Source organism: Elephas maximus, chromosome 9, assembly GCF_024166365.1.
Source record: "Elephas maximus indicus isolate mEleMax1 chromosome 9, mEleMax1 primary haplotype, whole genome shotgun sequence".
Taxonomy (NCBI): domain Eukaryota; kingdom Metazoa; phylum Chordata; class Mammalia; order Proboscidea; family Elephantidae; genus Elephas; species Elephas maximus.
In genome coordinates, this window is record NC_064827.1 from 72,892,800 (window position 1) to 72,915,786 (window position 22,987).

The window sequence follows — 22,987 nt, forward strand, 5'->3', positions numbered from 1 at the left end:
GATGGTTTTAACAAAGAGAAATTTATTTCCTCACAGTAAAGTAGGTAGGCTGAGTCTAAACTCAGGGTATCAGCCCAGGGAAGACCATCTCTCTGTCTGCGTTCTCATCAATCTTGCCCCAGACTAGGAGCTTCTCCAGGTGGGGACCCTGGGTCCAAAGGATGCTCTCTGCTCCCACCACTGCTTTATTGATGGTATGAGGTCCTCCTGTCTCCCTACTCACTTCCCTCTTTTAGATGTCAAAAGAGATTGCTTCAAGACACAATACAATCTTATAGATTGAGTCCTGCTTCACTAACACAAGGGCCACCCAACCCCCTCATTAACATCATAGAGGAAGGATTTACAACATATAGGAAAATCACACAATACCAGGAATCCTGGCCCAGCCAAAATGATACATTTTGTGGGGGACATAATTCAATTCATGACAGATGGGGATAGAGAGACAATGACAGATACGAAGAAGAGTATTTATTGGCAAATTGATTAAAATGTAGGGTAGTCAAGGGCTGTGGAGGCATTAACTCACAGGGGTCATGGTCTAGGTTTTTGAAGCTTCCCTGAATATCGGAGAGATCACAGAAGTATGCAGATTTCAGGTACCCACTTGATTTTGATTGATGGCCTCATTATATATTTATTATCTTTAGTTCCTGAAGTGTGATCTTGGTCACTCATTCTGCCAAAATAATAAGAGTTAATGCTTTTAAAACTTACTTTCCGAAAGGCGTGTTCTAAACATATTACATGTATTAGTTTATTTAATCATTCCAATAATGCTGTGTGTGTGTGCGTGTGTGTGTGTGTGTGTTAGAGACAGAGAGAAAGTATTTGGGATAATGTCACATAACTTGTAAGTTGTAATGGCAAGAATCAGGCATAAGCACACAGCACTCTTGTTGAAGAACCATGCTCTAAATCAGAACTCTATGAGATTGTTCATTAGAATGCGAGCTTCCAGAAGAAAGGAACTCTGTCTTATTTACTACTCTCTCTTTAGTGCCTATCATAATGTCTCTTACATGTTTGGAAGAAACGAATCAATTGTCTCTGGTTTCCATTGAAGAATCTGATGTCTTTCCATGACCAGTCTGAATGAAGCACCAATATGTGAGCGAAATGCAGATATTTGTCTGAAGACAGAGTCACTTGGAGAAAGTATGTGAACACACAGTAAGGACTATGCTCAGTGTTTCTGAGTTCCTGACTTTTACCATTTCACTCCATTCCCAGATACAGAAGAGCATCATGAGGTGGGAGAACCAGAGTAGTGTGTCCAAATTCCTCCTCTTGGGGCTCCCCAGCAGGCCAGAACAGCAGGCCATGTTCTTCGCCTTGTTTCTGAGGATGTACCTCACCACGATACTAGGAAAACTGCTCATTATCCTGCTCATCAGGCTTGGCTCTTGCCTCCACACCCCCATGTACTTCTTTTTTTCAGCTACTTGACCCTCACTGATGTCTCCTTTTCATCTGTCACCATCCCAAAGATGCTGATGAATATGCAGACTCATATTCATCACCTATCCAGCATGTATTTCGCAGATGTATTTTTATATGCTTTTTGGTGGCGTTGATAACTTCCTTTTTGCAGTGATGGCATATGACAGGTATGTGGTCATCTGTCACCTTCTACATTACACCACCATCATGAGGAAGGAGCTGTGTGTCCTGCTGGTGGCTGGTGCCTGAACACTCTCCACTGGCAGTGCCCTATTGCACACCCTTCTCCTGGCCCAGCTGTCCTTCTGTGCTGACAACACCATCAGCCCACTTTTTCTCTCGTCTTCCCAGGTAGGTAATAATTATCGCAAAATTTAAGTAAGATAATGTGATACTTTCAGATGGCTTCCCAATTCATTCGGAGTAAAAACAAAAAACTGCACTAAGGCCTTAAATGTACTACAAATCTGGTCTCCTGATATATCTCAACTTATCATCTACTATCTCCCTCTCACTCGGCCCATTCAGCTGCAGAGGACCCTTGATGTTTCCAGAACAGGCCTGAAGCTTTCATTTCAGAGTGTTAGCAATTGCTGCTCCTCATGCCCGGAATGATTTCCACCTGTCCTTCATAACCCCATGGCTCACTTACCTGTCCTCACTCAAGTCTTTGCTTACATGTTACCTTTCCAATGAGCTCTACTGGGACCACACGTTTTAAAATTACAAACCTCAGCCCCAGCGCTCTTGCTCCCCTTTCAATGTTCCTTTTTTCATAGCCGTTTTTGCCTACTGTCTTAAACTGGGTTCTCTAGTGAAGCAAAACCAGTGAAGCATTGTATGTAGAGAGAGAGAGAGAAAGAGAGAGATTTAACTCAAGGAAATGGCTCATACAATTGTAGAGGCTGGCAAGTTCCTAGTCTATGGGTCAGGTATCAGGTTGGAGGCTTCTCCTGACTCATGTAGCTGCACTGGCTGACAAATCCAAGATTGGCAGGCTAGATGGCAGGCCACTGGCTCACAGGCAGTGGAAGCTGATGAATCTCAAAGTAATCAGGCAATATGGCAGGCCACTGGCTCAAGTCCCAAGAACCAGAGGTCAGATGATGATGAGCTGGATGCAGGATTCAAAGCAAGCAAAATCCAGTGAGCTTTGCCAGAAGGTTCATATATATTGGATGCAGGCCACACCCTCAGGGAAACTACCCTGACAATTGATTGGCTGATCACTTCATGGCGGTGATTACCTTATGTCACAAAATGAAGGGTAACTGTATCATTACATAACTGCCAAGCCACAGAGAATTGTGGCCCAGCCAGGTTAACACACAACCTTAACCATCATACCTACTAACAAAACTTAGAATTTACTTATTTACGTCAGAAACAAAAATTCTTCTGCTTGTAGAGCTTACATTTCAGTACAGAGAAATAAAAGAAAATGAAATACGTAAGTAAAGTTTATGGTGTGTTAGAAGGTTAAAAGGTGATATGAAGACTAAGGTGCGCCTGACCCAAGTCATGGCATTTTCAATCTCATCATATGCATGTGAAAGCTGGACAATGAATAAGGAAGACAGAAGAAGGATTAACACCTTTGAATTGTGGTGTTGGTGAAGAATATTGAATATATCACAGATTGCCAAAAGAACGAACAAATCTGGCTTGGAAGAAGTACAACCAGAATGTTCCTTAGAAACAAGGATGGTAAGACTGTGTCTTACATACTTTGGACATGTTGTCAGGAGGGATCAGTTCCTGGAGAAGGACATCATGCTTGGTAAAGTACAGGGTCAGTGGAAAAGAGAAAGACCCTCAATGAGGTGGATAGACACAGTGGCTGCAACAATGGCCTCGAGCATAGCAATGATTGTAAGGATGGCACAGAACAGGGCAATGTTTCGTTCTGTAGTGCATAGGGTCGCTATGAGTTGGAACTGACTCAACGGCACCTAACAACAAGAATATTAATCAGGTCAATATAGGTTGACCTTACCACAAAAATTCAACTTACAGAAAAAAAAAAAATTATTCTTCGTACAATGGGGAAATTTGCAATTGGGCTGACTGCTCTGTGATCTCCTATTAAGTTCTTGCCACAGGCAAAATCAAATTAAAGTTTATTTAGGTTTTAGAAAGCCATCAAAAGAACTTTGTTAACTGGCTACTGCATTAAGAAGGCAAGCATTCTGAGTTTTACTGAAATTTATATTAGAAACTTTACTAAATATGCATGGCTCTGGAAAACAATAGATAAAAAAGAGAAATGAGATTACTGCTATCTCATTCACTTCTATAAATTAAAACTGTAAGTTACCATTAAAAACCATACCACCTATTGTTGAAGAGTTGTCAGTTTTTTAATGGTCAAAACAATGTTCCACAAAACTTAAACAGACTCCATTTAAAGGCCCAAATATTAATTTTATTATGTAGAGAGAGAGCTGTCATATCACGTTTGAGAATTCTTACCATCTACTGGTAGAAACTTAGGGAGTGAGAAGGTACAGCTTAGTCTAAAGTACAATCACATTTCATACCTCTAATCTTAGCCTAAAATAACCATATGGCACAATTGGTTTTCTCTTTAAAAAGGAAACATAATCCTGGTGTCATGTGTTCCTTTTGAGAGAGATGGTTGGTATATGTTTTCTTATCTTATCAAACCTTTTGTAACTCTTCAGGAATAAGGCAATAGTGTGACCTATTCAGAACAATCAACTGCATACCCGACTAATAAGAACTTTGGAGTTTTGAAGCTGACAAAGATGAATGGGTGCTATACTCAATGCCATATGTAGGGTTATAGAAGAATAAATGGGCAACATACATAACTAAAGTGAAAGGGATTAGGTCCAAGAGCATAGCTTCCCACCAAAGTACAGTTAGAAAGGTACTAGAGAAAAGGGTGGTCCACATACAATTTTTCAAAAAGCCGTCTCTAACAGGGTCAGTGGGTGAAGTAAGAATATCATCAGGTGATTTTCACTTGAAGAAAAGGATAACATTTCTGAAAAGTATCCCCAGAGCCAATTTCATGTCTCTGTTCCTTAGGCTATAGATGAAGGGATTCAACATGGGGGTCACTACTGTATACATTAGTGAGAAAATCATGTCTTTCTCATTGGAGTTGTGAGATGAGGGGGAAAAGTACAGTGCCACGATTGTTCCATAAAATAGAGACACTACAGAGAGGTGGGAGCCACAGGTGGACAAAGCTTTGCAGATACCTTTGGTAGAAGAGACCCTCAAGATAGAGGCCACAATGCGGCCATAAGAGAGCAGGATGCCACTCAATGGGAGGATGATAACCCCAGCCCCTGCGGTCAATATGACCAGCTCATTGAGAGAAGTGTTTGAGCAGGAAAGCTTGAGTAGGATGGAGAGACTACAGAAAAAGTGTGGGATGGTGTTGTCAGCACAGAAGGACAGCTGGGTCAGGAGAAGAGTGTGCAAGAGGGCACTGCCACAAGAGAGTATCCAGGAGCCAGCTACCAACAAGACACAGAACTCTTTCCTCATGATGGAGGTGTAATGTAGAGGATGACAGATGGCCGCATACCTGTCATATGCCATCTCTCCAAGAAGGAAATTATCAACACCACCAAAAAGCATATAAAAATACATCTGTGAAATACAGTCTGGATAGGAGATGAATAGGTGTTGAGTCTGCATATTTATAAGCATCTTCGGGACAGTGACAGATGAAAAGGAGATGTCAGTGAGGGCCAAGTGGCTGAGGAAGAAGTACATGGGGGTGTGGAGGCGAGAGTCCAGTCTGATGAGCAGGATAATGAGCAGGTTCCCTAGTATCGTGGTGAGGTACATGCCCAGGAACAGGGCAAAGAACATGGCCTGCTGATCCAGCTGGATGGGGAGCCCCAGAAGGAGGAATTTAGACACACTGCTCTGGTTCTCCCACCTCATGATGCTCTTCTGTATCTGGGAATGGAGTGAAATGGGAAATGACAAGAACTTAGAAATGCTGAGCATAGCCATTATTGTGTGGTCATATGCTTTCTCAATTGACTGTCAATCTTCAGACAAATCTCTTTGCATTTCACTCACATATTGGTACTTCATTCAGACTGGTCATGGGAAGACATTAGACTCTTCAGTGGAAACCAGGGACAATTGATTCATTTTTTTTCCAAACATGTGAGAGACATTATGATAGGCACTAAGGAGAGAGCACTAAATAAGACAGAATTCCTTTCTTCTGGAAGCTCACATTCTAGTGAACACCCTCATAGAGTCCAGATTTAGAGCATGGTTCTTCAACCAGACTGCCGTGTGCCTGTGTCTGATTCCTGCCTTTACAATTTACTAGTTATATGACATTGTCCCAAACGCATACTCTCTCTCTTTAATACACACACACACACCATCATTGGGATAGTTAAATGAACAAATACATGTAATATGCTTAGAACATGCCCTTCACAAAGTAAGTACTCAAAGCATTAACTCTTATGAGTGACTGAGTTCACACTTCAGGAACTAAAGATTATAAATATATGTGGAGGCTGTCAATCAAAATCAAGTGGCTTCCTGAAATTTGTATACCCCTGTGGTTTCTCCCACATTCAGGGAAGTTTTGAAGACCTATACCATAAAACTGTGAATTAATGCACCCACAGGCCTTGACTATCCTACATTTTAATAAATTTGCCAATAAATATTCTTCTTCGTATCTGTCATTCTCTCTCTCTCCTCATCCATCGCCACTCCTTCCAAAAGGCTGAGTTCTGAGCATGCATAGGGAGTGAGAGATATGAGAATTTGCCCAGCAATCCACCAGAGTATCAAGATCTTGCAGATGCTGTAGGACCGGGAAGTTATATCAAATTTCACAGTGTTCTGACGAGATTGCAAAATTGACTACACCATATTCTCAAAAGTAGAAATATGGGAGTTGTTGAAGGTCAGTGAAGACCTGGAGAATTTCGGGGGTCTTCAAATCACATGAATAAACTGCCACCTACTTGGTAGAAAGAGGTCTAGACTTCAAGCTGCCTGCTTGTGTCTAAAGCAGAGACAAGAGGAGAGTTAGGCTGAGAGTCTGTTTCATGGGGTCAAAAGCAAACATGTATTGCTATGTCACACATTCAGCTCCCCCTGTTCTATACGCATTCAATGTGAATGTGCCATACACAAAAACATACACATACAGTCACACACAGTGTCAATGAAGCAAACAAAACCAAGGTGCTGATTTTCAGCCTTCTATGAACTATTCTCATCCTAGCTGAAAAGTGTAGAGACCTACAAGGATTTTACATCAATTTACATACAACTGTTAAATGAAACACTCTGTCACACACAACTGAAAAACCACAAACACCACACCCAGACAACTCACACACCATACACACACATCACTACACACACTGAGAATCAAAGGCAGTTAAACATAACACACAAATAACTTATATTTTATTTGTGGCAAATATATATATATATATCTATATATGCACATATATGTATACACACATATACACATACATATAAAAGAGAATATTTGCCATTTCAGCATTTTTTACATGTACAATTCTGTGGTTAACTACATTCATCATGTTACGCAGCCATTAGCACTATATATTCCCAAGTTTTTCTACCACCTTTTACAGAAGTTTAGTGAGCTCTAAGCAATGACTTCACTTTTCTCTTCCCCTCCCGCCCCGGTAGCCACTAATAAACTTTGGTCTATTCTAGAGATTTCATATAAGTGCAACCATACAACATTTGTCCCTTTGTGAGTGACTTATTTCAGTCAGCATGATGTTTTCAAGGTTTATCCATGTTGTAGCCCAAAGGCAGAAACAATGCCCATCAGTAGATGAATGAATAAGCAAAATGTGGTACGTACACACAATGGAGTATTACTCAGCCATAAAGAGAAATGAAGTCCTGATACAGGCTACAAGTAACATTTAAAAAGCAACACACACATCAATACAAGAACACACAATAATACATGCACACATTGTCAAGAGATTTCTAGCCCTCTAGAAACGGTCTATACAAGGTGCCTTGGTGGTGCAGTTGTTAAGAGCTCAACTGCTAACCGAAATGTCAGAGATTCGAATCCACCAGCTGTTCTGCAGAAGAAAGATGTGACAGTCGACTTCCATAAAGATTTACAGCCTGGAAACTCTACGGGGCAGTTCTACTCTGTCCTATAGTGTCTATCTGTGTTGGTATCGACTTAACAGTAATGGATATGAGTGTGGTTCCATAGGACTTTCTGCAATAATGGAAAAGCTCTGTATCTGCACTGTCCAATATGACCACCACTAGTCTTATGTGACTATTGAGCACTTGAAATGTGACTACTGCAACTGAAGAACCAAATTTTTTATTTTATTTAATTTTAACATATATGGCCACATATGACTGGTGGCTAATATACTAAAAACAGTGCAAATATATACATTTCCAAGGAGAGAACAGTGCATGAGTCAGTTACCCACTAAAAATATGTGGTTATACAAGCAACACAAACACACATGCATATATACACATACATTCTAGACACACATATCTAAGTCAAGTGATGGTTCCCAACCTTGCTGTGATCTGTTCCAATCCTTAGTGGCCCAAGCTGCTACCTGAGTCCCTGCATTTGTTTTTGTGCCTCTGTGGCCTAAGGATCTTTAGCACCTTCCATGTCTGTTTACAAGCACCAGAATAATGGGCATGAAGATTCCCGCTTACCAATAGGATTAAGTAAGACTCAGGGGGAAAGCTGGTTAGAGAAGGAGCCAACAGGATTAATTGCCCAATTTTCTGCCTTCCTCTTGAGATGTATCCAGTGCAGGGGCCAAAGGGGCTGAGTCACAGGAATCACAGGGGAAAGTGTCCCTAATATCAGTGACATGTTGGGCTCCCCTTTGCCAGGTCATTGGGAGCAGTAGTGGCCAGGGACAGCCTGGGCCTCTGAAGGAAACACAGCATTGGAGTTGTGTCTCCATATGTCACCAAATGGACTGGGGCAAGACTCAGCCCTTGCAGACTCCCACACCACAGACCCTAACCTCCATTAGAGCACAAATTCTACTGCTCTTTGAGAACTTGCAGGCCTCTCCACTCCCTTGAGATGCCATGCAGGGCAGGGGCTGAGGCTTGTTCCAGAGATGGTATAGCAGAGGGATTGACCCCAAGGGCATAAATATACACTGTCCAGAGATCAATACCTGTTCTAACACTTGCTCATTTACTGATTTTTAAAGATTTCTCCCCTAAACTGGAAGTCTCTGCAGGACAGGAATCTTGCCTTATTCAAGAGTAATTGAGTCTAAGCTCTGACATTTAGTAGCACTGTGCTCACCAGCAGTTTAAGTGAATTCCCAGGGTCCTGGCTTTCACAGCTGTACAATCAGCATAACAATAGCAGCAGCCTTGTTAGACTAGTGTGAAGATTAAATAGAATAATGCAGACAAATGTGTGGCAGCCATGGAGTTACCTTCAAGACAGCCTACTGCAGGGAGCGTGGCTGACTGACAGTTCCGGATGCCACAACTGTGGATCCACTGCAGTGTTTATGCTGAAGCCACACTTACTCAGTCAATGAATAAGACAGCAGTATTACAACACTGGGCCACTTCTGCCCAATGTAACATTCCACTAATGAACAGCTGTTGCCTGGGGGACTGCCTATGAGCCTGGCTAAGAATTTCTGAGAAATTCACTGTGGCCTGAGGCTTTTTGAAACCAACTCTCCTTCTCTCTCTCCTTTCACAGGTGTCAGGCCAGCATTGTAGTCTGAAAGCTTACCCAGTCTCTTCTGCTCCTTTCCCCTTTTTCTCCCACAGGTATTTTCCAATAAATATCTCATACATCTAATCCCTTCTTGGCATTTGCTTTTTGGATGATGTATCATTCTATGACAAAAGTTCAACATCCAGCACACAGCATATAATTTAATTGGTGTGCAGTAAATATTGAAAAGTAACCCTGGTGGCACAATGGTTAAGCTCTAGGCTGCTAACTTAAAGGTTGGCCTTTCAAACCCACCCCAGCAGCTCTGCAGGAGAAAGGCCTGGCCATCTGCTTCTGTAAAGATTACAGCCAAGAAAACCCTATGGGGCAGTTCTAGTCTGTCATATCAGGTTGCTACTAGTCAGAGTCAACTCAAAGGCACCCAATAGCAACAACAAATATTGTATAATGACTATTCGACAAACAAGTATGAGTGCATACTGTGTATCAAGTGCTAGGGATATAACAGTGAAGAAAACACATACATTTCCCTACGTTGACAGAAATTATATTGTAGTAGAGAGACAATAAACAAAATTAATAGGTAAAATATAAAATATTTTATAATTCTATAGGAAAAAATATAGCAGGAAAGGGGTAAGGCAGTTCAAGGAAGGTGGCCAGGAAAAGCCTCAGTGAGAAAATGGCATTAGAATGAGGATTAATTAATTAATACTTTAGGAAGCAAAAAGACTGTTCCTTCTCCATAAAAACCCTAGATACCCCCAACATCAAAGTGAGCCTACAATATGTTTAAACACCTTTTCAACCTCCCCACCCCGCATGTGCCTACAATGGATACTTTTTACCTCTTCAAATGATGTCCATTTTGCTAGTTCCAGCACTCAGCTTTCTGCATTTGGAAAGGTTCTTCATGCTGCTTCGTTTAAAAACCTTCTATAGCTCCTTGAACGTATCACGCAACTATCTGAAACATATTTACTCTGTCCCCAAAAGTTATAAGCAACTTGTTGTAAGTGGCATTAATGGTTCCAGTCATTGCCATGCTACTTTGTAGTTTCTATAAAGCTAACTAAATAAACCATTTGCCACTGAGTTGATTCCAACTAAGGTAGACCTCGTGATTCAGAAAACTCCATGGGGTTTTTAATGGCTGTGATCTTTTGAAAGTAGATCATCAGGCCTTTTTTCCGAGGTGCCTCTGGGTGGGTTCAAACCACTAGCCTTTCAGCTATTAGCCATACACTTAACAATTCATGCCACCTAGGACTCCTATAAAGAAAGGGTTTTGATTTTGTACTTAGTCATGTGACTTGCAGTGCACCATGTGGTGTTAATGGGTATGGTAAGATCAAAAGCTTCAAAAGTAATTCATCTCCTGTGCTTCCACTGTTGCCACAAGAAGAGCATACTCAGATCAGCCCACTGGTATCAGAATGGAAAAGAGACATATGGAGTAGAGCTAGCCTAGCCTATATCAGTCAAAACACAGAGGAGTGACCTATATAATTCCTTTTTGCTGCATGCCTTTGAGATTTTGTGGTTATTTAATATGCAACAACAGAAAATTTAAGCACACCCCAAAGTCAATAGTCACAAAGTTCACTTCCCTTTCCCAAGATTCTCAGCAGGGGTCAAACTGCAATGAACAACAGCTTTTTTTTATCCATTCACCAGCAGATAGACATTTAGATTGTTTTAGTTTTTGGTTATTAAGCTAAACAAAGCTGCTATGAACATTTTTGTACAAGTGTTTGTATAGACACATGCTTTCTTTTTCCTAGGCAAATACCTGGGGGTGAATCATAGGGTTTATGTTTAATGTTTAAAGAATGTCAAGAAGCAGAGCCAACATGGCACCCTAGATAGATGCATCAGCTGTCTGTCTGCAGCAAAGACCAGAAAAACTAACTAAAACAGATACAAATGTCAATCCTGAAACCTTAATCATCAAATGAAGGAATAAAGAAATAGATGAAACACGGAATGGAAGAAGAAACTGGAGAAAAGCAGAGAATGAGAAGAGATATGGAGTGAAGGTCCCCTGTCAACTAACATGGCACAGGGTTGCCATCTTGGAGCATTGCCATCAATGACCCTGGACAGGAAATACAGGAAGGCAACTTCACGGAGCTCCCAAGAGGAGACGAAGCACTGGGTAAGTGGAGAAACATGCTTTCTTACTCCTAACCCTTCTGCCTTCTAAACTTCCTTCACCCCTCCCAATGGGCCACACTGAGCCGTCCTGGCTAGACAGCTAGTGGCCCACTGCCAGCCCAGGTCCACCCCACCCCCACCCCTACCTGCTGGCTCCTGCCACACCATTTTTTCTCCTTTCCTCTTTTTCTTTCTCCCTCCCATCCAGCCCCTACATCACCTCTACCCCTTACTGCTTGGCCACACCTTGCTGCCTTGGCTAGAGAGGAAACAGCTTGCCATTAGTCCTGGTCTGCCATGCCCCCACCTGCTGGCTCTGGATGCACTACATTTTATTATTATTATTAATGTTTCCCTTTCTTTTCTTTCTCCCTCTAAATTAGCCTATACCTCACCACTACCCCTTCCTGCCAGGGCATGCCACACCACCTTGGCTAGACAGACATTGGCCCACCACCAGCCCAGGTTTGCCCCATTCCCACCCCCACTCCTGCTAGCTCCATACTTTTTTCTTTTTTTTCTTTTCTTACTCCCTCCCAAGCAGCCCGTATCCCACTTCTACCCCTTCCCACTGAGCCATGCCATGCCATCTTGGCTAGAGTGACACTGGCCTACCACCAGCCCAGGTCTGTCCCACCCCAACCTGCCAGCTCCTACTGCACCATTTTTTTTTTAATTGCATTTTAGATGAGGGTCTGTGGAGCAAATTCATTTCCCATTAAATAATTAATACACACAAGTTTTGTGACATTGGTTACCATCCCCACATGTTGACACTCTCCCCTTTTTGACCTTGGTTTCCCATTACCAGTTTTCTTGTCCTCACCTGCCTTCTTGTCCTTACCCCTGGGCTGGTGTGCCCATTTGGTCTTGTCTAATGGGCTTTTTTTTTTTTTTAATGGGCTTGTCTAATCTATGGCTGAAGGGCAAACATCAGGAGTAACTTCAGTACTGAGTTAAAAGGGAGTCTGGGGGCCATAATCTCAGGATTTCTCCTCGGTTCTTGACAGACCAGTAAGTCTAGTTTTTTTTTGTGTGTGTGTGAGTTATAGTTTTCTTCTACAATTTTCTCCGCTCTGTCTGGGACCTTCTATTCTGATCCATGTTAGAGCAGCCTGCAATGGTAGCCAGGCACCATCTAGTTGTGCTGGATTCAGTCTGGTGGAGGCTGTGGTAGCTGTGGTCCCTTAGTCCTTTGGATTAATCTTTCCCTTGTGTCTTTGGTTTTCTTCATTCTTTCTTGTTTCACATCAGGGGAGACTAGTGGAGTGTCTCAGATGGCTGTTTGCGAACTTTTAAGACCCCAGACACTACTTGCCAAAGTAGGAAGTAGAACATTTTCTTCATACACTACCTTAAAAATTATTTATTTATTATTTTTTTCCATTTCTTCCTTTTCTTTCTCCCTCCCAACTAGCCCTGTGCCCCTTCCCACCAAGCTACAATGCACTCCCCTGGATAAAGGGCTACCAGTCCACCACCAGCCCAGGTCCCCCTGCTCCTACCTGCCAGCTCCCACTGCACCATTTTTCCCCCTTCCTCCCTTTCTTTCTCCATCCACCAAGCCCTGTACCCGACCTTTATCTCTTCCTGATGGGCCACATTGCTTCACCTTAGCTCTAGAGAGACACCAGCCTGGCATCAGCCCAGGTCACTCCTCCCCCAGTGCTGGCTCCTGCCACGCCATTAAAAAAATTTTTTTTACTCTTCTTTTTATTTCCTTGTTCACTCCACATAGCCCGGTAGCCTATGCCCTCCCTCTGTTGGCCCTTGCCATGCCACCACTGCTAGAGCATTCCTAGCTTAGGTCCATCACACACAGGGCCCACATTATCCCTCCTCTCCTGCCACTCAGCCAGCTGCTGAACAGAGGGCCCTGAGCCCATTCCACTCCCCATCCAACACCCCCATCTATCTGGCAAGGGATTGTGAACACTCCCACACCCCTGGACCAACATCAGGAGGCAAGTAACACCTGCTGTCAGCTACCTCACCAAACCAGTGTACAGCAAAGTGGGCTTACCCCACCTGCTGTTACCATGCCCACCCAAACAAGGTTATGAAAACTATCATACCCACAGAGAGGCAAGCAGCAAAGCACTCATGGCCCACCTGTCCTAACATATCAAAACAACAACAACAACAAAGCAGGAAGAAATAAAAAATAAATAAAGAAAGAAAATAACACTTTAATGTCTTGGAAACTGCAGACAATACCAACAATATAAAAAAGCAGGGCAAAACAACTCCAGCAAGTGACCAAAATAAATAATCACGTGACCTCCAAGTAGACAAAAAGTCAGTAGAACTACCTGATATGGAATTTAAAAGATTAATATTTAGAGCTCTCCAAGAGGTTAGGAAAGAGATAAAGGAAAACACAGAGAAAACCAAGGAAAAAAGAGACAAAATCATGGAAAACACAGACATAACAGTAGAAGAATTTGGGAAAATAATGCAAAAACAAAAGGTCAAAATAAACGAACAATTAGAAATCTTACAAAAGCAGCACCTAGAATACCAAAAGATAACAAAATTGCAGAAATGGACAACTCAATAGAAGGTTTTAGTAGCAAATTTGAAACAATGGAAGACAGAGTCAACAAGATTGAACACAAATCCATGGATGCCACTTTGACGCAAAAACAGAGACAAGAATGAAGAAAACTTAAGAATTATGTGGTACACACTCAAGAGCAAAAATTTGCATGTGATCAGAGTTCCAGAACAAGGGAAGAAAATAGACAACACAGGGGAGATTGTTGAAGATTTGCTGGCAGAAAACTTCCCAAATATCATGAAAGATGGAAAGCTGACCATGCAAAATGTTGAACAAACCCCTTTTAGGATAAACCTCAAAAGAAAGTCCCTACGACATATCATAACCAAACTTGCCAAAACCAAGGACAAAGAAAGAATCCTGACAGCAGCTGGAGAAAAATGAAAAGTCATTTACAAAGGAAAAGAATAAGACTAAACTCTGATTTTTCAGCAGAAACTATGCAGGCAAGAAGGCAATTGGATGACATATACAAAACCTTGAAAGAAAAAAATGGCCAACCAAGAATAACATATCCTAAAAAATTCTCTCTCAGATACAATAGCAAAATTACGACATTTCCAGATAAACAGAAATTAAAGGAATTTGTAAACACCAAACCAAAATTACAAGAAATATTAAAGGGCATCCTTTGGGTAGAGAACCAACAATATCAGACAACAACTGGCATTTAGGACGCAGGACAGCATCAGCCAGATAGCAACCTAGGTAAAGAACTTTCATAATAAAGCAAAGCTAAAAAATTTTATACAGGGAAGCAACCTGTAAATAAAGACAATATCAAAAATACAAAAGGAGGAATAAACAGTGTAGGTATAGAACTTTCAGATGGAGAGATAGACAAGGCAACATCAAGTAATAAAAGACTGGTTCAAACTTAGGAAGATAAGGGTACATTTCAAGGTAACCACAAAGAAAGTTAAAAAACCTATATGTCAGAATAAAAAAGAAGAAGAACATAAAGTCTCAGTAAAGACTAAATCTATATTAATGAAATAAAAGAAAATCCACAAACAAAAGGAGCACAGAAAAGAGAAACAAAGAAAACATCAGCAGCACAAAAAAAAGTACACCACTGTGACAGCAATAAACTCATACCTAACAACAATCACACTGAACGTAAATGGCTGAAATGAACCTGTAAAAAGACAGAGTGGCAGAATGGATAAAAAAGCACAGTCCATCAATATGCTGTCTACAAGAGGCACACCTTAGACTTGAAGACATAAATATATTAAAAATCAAGGGATGGAAAAAATATATCAAGTGAACAGTAACCAAAAAGGCAGAAGTGGCAATACTCATCACAGATAAAATAGACTTCAGGGCAAAATCAACCATAAAAGACAAGGAAGGACATTATATAATGATTAAAGGGACAATCCACCAAGAAAAAATAACCTTAATAAATGTCTACACACATAATGACAAGGCTCCAAAATACATAAAACAAACTCTAATAGTACTGAAAAGAGAAATAGACAATTCTATAATAATAATAGGAGACTTCAACACACCACTCTCAGTAAAGGACAGAACACCTATAAAGAAATTGAACAAAGATACAGAAGGTCTAAAGGCCACAATCAACCAACTTGACCTCGTAGACATATGTAGAACATTCCACCCAACAGCAGCAAAGTATACATTCTTGTAAAACACACTTGGAACATTCCCAGGATAGAGCACATTTTAGGTCACAAAGCATCACTCAATAAAGTCCAAAATATTGAAATAATGCAAAGCATTCTCTCTGATCACAACACCATAAAACTAGAAATCAGTAACAGGGAGATTAAGGAAAAAAAAAAACAAAAAACAAAAATGAATACATGGAAACTGAATAACACCTTGCTTAAAAACAACTGGGTAATGGAAGAAATCAAAGAGGGAATTAAAAAAATTCCTAGAATTAAATAAGAATGAAAACACATCATACCAAAACCTTTGGGATGCAACAAAGGCAGTTCTCTGAGGTCAATTTATAGCAATAGATGCACACATCAAAAAAGAAGAAAGGGACAAAATCAAAATATTAAGTATACAATTCAAACCAATAGAAAAAGAATAGCAGAAGCCCAAAGCCACCAGAAGAATGAAAATAATAAAAATTAGAGCAGAAAAATAATAGAGAACAGAAAAACAGTAGAAAGAATTGAGAAGATCAAAAATTGGCTCTTTGAAAAGATCAGCAAAATCAGCAAACCATTGGCCAAACTGACAAAAGAAAAACAGGAGAGGAAGCAACTAAGGATGAGATAAGGGACATGATAACAGATCCAGCTGAAATAAAAAGGATCGTAACAGAATACTATGAAAAATTGTACTCCAACAAATTTTAGAATCTAGAGGAAATGCACAAATTTCTAGAAACACAATATGTACTGAAACTAACACAAACTGAAGTAGAACATCTGAACAGACCCATAACAAGAGAAAAGATGGAAGAAGTAAAAAGAAAAACTCCCAACAACAAAAAAGCCCTGGTCAGGTTTGCTTCACAGGAGAATTCTACCAAACATTCAGAGAGGAGCTCACTCCAGTACTACTCAAATTATTTTAGAGTATAGAAAAGGAAGGAATACTCTCAAAGACATTCTATGAAGCCACCATAACCCTGATACCAAAGCCTAGCAAAGACAAGAGAAAAAAAGAAAATTATAGACCAATATCTCTCATGAATAAAAAAAAAAAAATTATTTTTATTTTCATTTTTTTATTCATGAATACACACATAAAAATTCTCAATAAAATCTAGTCTATAGAATTCAGCATCATATCAAAAAAAAAAAAAAAATACACCATGACCAAGTAGGATTCATACTAGTTACACAAGCATGGTTCAACATTAGAAAATCAATCAACATAATCTACTGCATAAATAGAACAAAAGAAAAGAACCACGTGATCATCTGAATCGAAGCAGAAAAGGCATTTGATAAGTCCAACACACTTTCCTGAACTATCAGCAAAATAGGAATAGAAGAGAAATTTCTCAACATACAAAACCAACAGCTAACATCATTCTCAATGGAGAGAGGCTGAAAGCATTCCCTCTGAGAACTGGAACAAGACAAGGATGCCCTTTATCACCACTCCTATTTAACATTGTGCTGAAAGTCCTAGCTATAGCAAAAAACCAAACCCAGTGCCGTCGAGTCGATTCCGACTTATAGCGACCCTATAGGACAGAGTAGAACTGCCCCATAGAGTTTCCAAGGAGCGCCTGGCAGATTTGAACTGCTGACCCTTATGGTTAGCAGCCGTAGCACTTAACCACTATGCCATCAGGATAAAGCAAGAAAAAGAAATAAAGGACATCCAAATTAGAAAGGAAGAAGGAAAACCACCCCTATTCACAGATGATATGTTACTCTACATCCAACCAATCAACCACTGCAGTCGAGTTGATTCGGACTAATAGTGACCCTATAGGACAGAGTAGAACTGCACCATAGAGTTTCCAAGGAGTACCTGGTGGATTCGTACTGCCTACCTTTTGGGGAACCCCAAAAATTCTTCAAGAAAACTACTGGAACAAATAGGTGGAGCAGAGTAGTAGGATACAAGATTAACATACAAAAGTCAATTGGATTCCTCTACACCAACAAAGAGAACTTCGAAAAGGAACTCAGGAAAACAATACCATTTATGTTGTTGTTGTTAGGTGCCATCAAGTCAGTTTTGACTTACAGTGGCCCTATGTACAATGGAATGAAACACTGCCAGGTCCTGCACCATCTTCACAATTGTTGTTATGCTTGAACCCCCAGAGTCAATCCATCTCATTGAAGGTTTTCCTCTTTTTTGCTGACCCTCTACTTTACCAAGCGTGATGTCCTTTTCCAGGGCTGATCCCTCCTGATAACCAGTCCAAAGTACGTAACACAAAGTCTTGCCACGTTTGCCTTAAAGGAGCACTTTGGCTGTATTTCTTCCAAGAGATACTTGTTCATTCTACTGGCAGTCCATGGTATATTTAATATTCTTGACCAACACCGTAATTCAAAGGCATCAATTCTTCCTTGTTCTTTCTTTTTCATTGTCCAGCTTTTGCATGCATATGAAGCAATGGAAAATAGCACGGCTTGGGTTTGGTGTGCCTTAGTCCTCAAAATGACATCTTTGCTTTTCAGCACTATAAAGAGGTCTTTTGCAGCAGATTTGCCCAATGCAATATGTAGTTTGATTTCCACAGTGCTGCTTTCATGTGTGTTGATTGTGGATCCAAGTAAAATAAAATCCTTGACAAAGTCAATACTTTATCCAGTTAATATGATGTTGCTTATTGATCCATTTGTGAGAAATTTTGCATTCTTTATGTTGAAGTGTAATCCATACTGCAGGCTGTAGTCTTTGATCTTCATCAATAAGTGCTTCAAGTCCTTTTCAATTTCAGCAAGCAAGGTTTGTCATCTGCATATCGCAGATGGTTAATGAGTTTTCCACCAATCTTGATGCCACATTCTTCTTCATATAGTCCAGTTTATGGGACTATTTGCTTAGCATACAGATTGAATTAGTACAGTGAAAGGATCAACCCTGCTGCACACCTTTCTTGATTTTAGAGCGCACGTTATCCCTTTGTTTTGTTGTCTCTTGGTCCATATACAGGTTCCTCTTGAGCACAATTAAGTGTTCTGGAATTCCCGTTCTTCCCAATGTTATCCATAATTTGTTATGATCTACATAGTAGAATGCCTTTGCATAGTTAATAAAACACAAGTAAATATTTTTCAGGTATTTCTCTGCTTTCAGGCAGGATCCATCTGACATCAGCAATGATATCCCTTGTTCTATGTCATCTTCTGAATCTGGCTTGAATTTTTGACAATTCCCTGTTGATGTACTGCTGCAAATGCTTTTGAATTATCTTCCACAAAATTTTACTTGAGTGTGATGTTAATAGTATTGTTCGATAATTTCTGCATTCTGTTGGATCACCTTTCTTTGGAATGGGCACAAATATGGATCTCTTCCTTTCGGTTGGCCAGGTTATCCGTCTTCCAAATTTCTTGGCATAGATAAATGGACACTCCCAGCTCTGCATCCATTTGTTGAAATATCTCAACTGGTATTCCGTCAATTCCTGGAGCCTTGTTTTTCATCAATGACTTCCGTGTTGCTTGGAATTCATCCTCTAATACCATCAGCTCTTGATCATATGCTACCTCCTGAAATGGTTGAACGATGACCAACTCTTTTTGGTAGAGTGGCTGTGTATTCCTTCCATCTGCTTTTGATGCTCCTATGTCATTCAATATTTTGCCCAAAGAATCCTTCAAAATTCCAACTTGAGGCTTGAATTTTTTTTTTTCAGTTCTTTGAGCTTGAGAAGCGATGAGTGTGTTCTTTCCTTTTGGTTTTCTAACTCCAGGTCTTCGCACATTTCAATATAATATTTTACTTTGTCTTCTCAAGTTGCCCTTTGAAATCTTCTGTTTAGCTCTTTTGCTTCATTTCTTCCATTCACTTTAGCTACTCTACGTTCAAAAGCAAGTTCCAGATTCTCTTCAGACATTCATTTTGGTCTTTTTTTTCATTTCTTTATTTTAATGCTTTATATGAAGGTTTACAGAGCAAATTAGATTCTCATTAAACAATTAATACAAGTATTGTTTTGTGAAATTGGTTGCCAACCCCGTGAAGTGTTAACACTCTCCCTTTCTCGAACTTGGGTTCCTAATTTTTGTATGTCCAACTTTTCTGTCACCTCCTGCCTTGTCGTCCTTGCCGCTGTGCTGTTGTGCCCAGTTAGCCTCCTACACATGGTTGAACAATATGTATTCTTGTTTGTTTTATAGGCCTGTCAAATCTTTGGCTGAAGACTGAACCTCAGGAGTGACTTCAGTACTTAGTTAAAAGGGTGTCCAAGAGTCATATTCTCTGGGTTTCTCCAGTCTCTCTCAGGCCAGTAGGTCTGGTCTTTTCTTGTGAGTTTGAATTTTGTTCTACATTTTTCTCCCACTCTGTCTGGGGCCCTCTATTGTGATCCTTTTCACAGCAGTTGGTGATGGTAGCCAGGCAACACACGGTTGTTTTGGACTTATTCTGGTGGAGGCTGTGGTAGTTGTGGTCCGTCAGACCTTTGGACTAATTTTCCTTTCTGTCTTTGATTTTCTTCATTCTCTCTTGCTTCAGAAGGGGTGGGACCAAAAGATGTATCTTAGATGGCCACTCACAAGCTTTTAAGACCCCAGACACTACTCACCAAAGTAGGATATAGAATATTTTCTTTATAAACTATGCTATGCCAATTGAGCCAGATCCCCCGAGACCATGGTCCCCAGTCCTCTGCTTAGTAACTTGGTGCCTCAGAGAATTTGGATGTGCCTATGAAGCTTCTATGGCTTTGCCTTGGTCAAGTTGTGGTGACTTCCTCAGTATTGTGTACTGTCTTATACTTCAAAAAGTTGCCACTTCTCTATTGTGTAGTGAGAGTTTTTCTCCTCCCCAACCATCACCTCCCTCGTAACCATCAAAGATTTTTTTTCTCTGTGCAAACCTCTTCATGAGTTTTTATAATTGTTGTCTCATACAATATTTGTCCTTTTGTGACTGATTTATTTCACTCAGCATAATGTCCTTCAGAATCAGTCATGTTGTAAGATGTTTTGAAGGCTCATCATTGTTCTTTATTGTTCTGTAGTATTTCATTGTATGTATGAATCACAGTTTGTTTATCCATTCATCTTTTGATAGGCACTTAGTTCCCATCTTTTTGCTATTGCAATTACTGCTGCAGTGAACATGGGTGTGCATATGTCTATTCGCGTGGTGGCTCTTATTTCTCTAGGATATATTCCTAGCAGTGGGATTGTTGGATTGTATGGTATTTCTCTTTCTATCATTTTCCAAAATGGTTGTGCCATTTTGCATTCCTACTAGCAGTGCGTATGAGCTCCAACCTCGCCGCAGCCTCTTCAACTTTCATTATTTTATGTTATGTCGGGGTGAGGTGGTATTTCATTGTGGTTTTGATTTGCATTTTTCTAATGGCTAGTGATCTTCCATGTGTCTGTCAGTTTGTCGTACCGTGGGGTCTTGTGCGTTGCTGTGATGCTGGAAGCTATGCCACCATTATTCAAATACCAACTGGGTCACCCACGTCGGACAGGTTTCAGCTGATTTTCCAGACTAAGACAGACTAGGAAGAGGACCCAGCAGTCTACTTCTAAAAAGAAATAGGCAGTGAAAACCTTATGAGTAGCAGTGGAACATTGTCTGATACAGTGGCAGAAGATGAGCCTGTCAGACTGGAAGGCACTCAAAAGATGACTGGGGAGGAGCTGCTTCCTCAGAGTTGACCTTAATGATGTGGATGGAGTCAAGCTTTCAGGACCTTCATTTGCTGATGCAGCATGACTCAAAATGAGAAAAAACAGCTGCAAACATCCATTAATAATAGGAACATGGAATGTACAAAGTATGAGTCTAGGAAAATTGGAAATTGTCAAAAATAAAATAGAACATATAAAGATCAATATCTTAGGCATTAGTGAGCTGAAATTGACTGCTACTGGTCAATTTGAATTGGACACTCATATGGTCTACTATGCTGGAATGACAACTTGAAGAGGAATGGCATTGCATTCATGGTCAAAAAGAACATTTCAAGATCTATCCTGAAGTACAGGGCTGTCAGTGATAGGATAATATCCATATCTATACAAGGAAGACAAGTTAATACTAGTATTCAAATTTATGCACCAACCGCTAAGGCCAAATATGAAGAAATTGAAGATTTTTACCAACTTCTGCAGTCTGAAATTGATCAAACATGCAATCAGGATGCACTGATAATTACTGGTAATTGAAATGCTGAAGTTGGAAACGAAGAAGGATTGGTAGTTGGAGAATATGGCCTTGTGATAGAAACGATGCCAGAGATCACATGATTGAATTTTGCAGGACCGACGACTTCTTCATTGCAAATACCTTTTTTCACCAACATTAATGGCAACTTTGTGTATGTGAAAGCTGGACAAAGAATAAAGAAGACTGAGGAAGAATTAATGCCTTTGAATTATGGCGTTGGTGAAGAATATTGAATATACCATGAACTGACAGAAGAAGGAACAAATCTGTCTTGGAAGAAGTACAGCCAGAATGTTCCTTAGAAGTAAGGATGACAAGACTTTGTCTCACATACTTTGGGCATGTTTTCAGGAGGGACCAAACCTGGGGAAGGACATCATGGTTGGTAAAAGAGAAAGCAAAAGAGAGGAAGACCCTCAAAGAGATAGATTGACACAGTGGCTGCAACAATGGGCTCAAGCATAACCACAATTGTGTGGATGGCATAGAAATGGGCAGTGTTTTCTTCTGCTGTACATAGGGTCACTAAGAGTTGGAACGAACTTAACGGCACCTAAAACAACAACAACAATTTATTAGGAAAGTGATTCCAGGAAGAACCAATAAGAGAGTGGGGATCTGAAACATGGGAAGGTATGTAGTCAACAGCGTGTATGGTAATAGTAAGTTACCACTGAGGGAAACTGAGGTTCAGACCATGGAGGAATTGCCCTCTTTGAACATGCAGAGTTGTTCTACCCAATGTGTAGGATAACTGGGATTTGTGTCCACCAGCTCCCACCTGTCTTTGACTAAGAGCTTCCTCTTGAGGCATTAAAATCTTATCCCATATGGCCTTCCTGAGAGCCGACAAAGTTTGTCCCTGTTCTCAGAAGAAGCAAGGTAGTTCTCAGGGAGAGAGTCATAACTGTTCTCTGTAAGAAGTAATCACAATGGACAAGGATTGTGGATGCCAAAGGAATATGAGAAATATATCAGTTAACTTTGCGGAGGAAAAAAATCCAAAACATAGTGGCTTAAAACAGCAATCACTTTATTTGCTTACAGTTCTGTGGGTCAGCTGAACAGCGCTTGACTGGGTTGAATTGTCTGTGGCTAGATGCTCTAGAAAGTCTAGATATGGCTAGAATGGTTGGGACAGCAGACTCCTCCAGGGGTTTTTCTTTCTCCATTAGACTAACACATTTTTTCACACGAAGGTCTCTGGGTCTCAATAGCAAGAATGAGCAAGCCACCACGCACAGGGCTTTTCAAGCCTCTATTTTTGCCAATATCTTATTGAA

General features: G+C 40.5%; 1 protein-coding gene and 1 pseudogene across 1 annotated transcript; one reads left to right on the forward strand and one right to left on the reverse strand.

Annotated features, from left to right (window-relative positions):
• Window positions 1-1,251: 1,251 nt before the first annotated feature.
• LOC126082453 (olfactory receptor 1J1-like) lies at window positions 1,252-1,824 on the forward strand (annotated as a pseudogene).
• A 2,607-nt stretch (window positions 1,825-4,431) lies between these two features.
• On the reverse strand, window positions 4,432-5,373 carry LOC126082454 (olfactory receptor 1J1-like). The gene has a single exon (XM_049894971.1). It carries the CDS (start codon window positions 5,371-5,373, stop codon window positions 4,432-4,434), a length of 942 nt encoding a protein of 313 aa, XP_049750928.1.
• Between the last annotated feature and the right edge of the window lie 17,614 nt (window positions 5,374-22,987).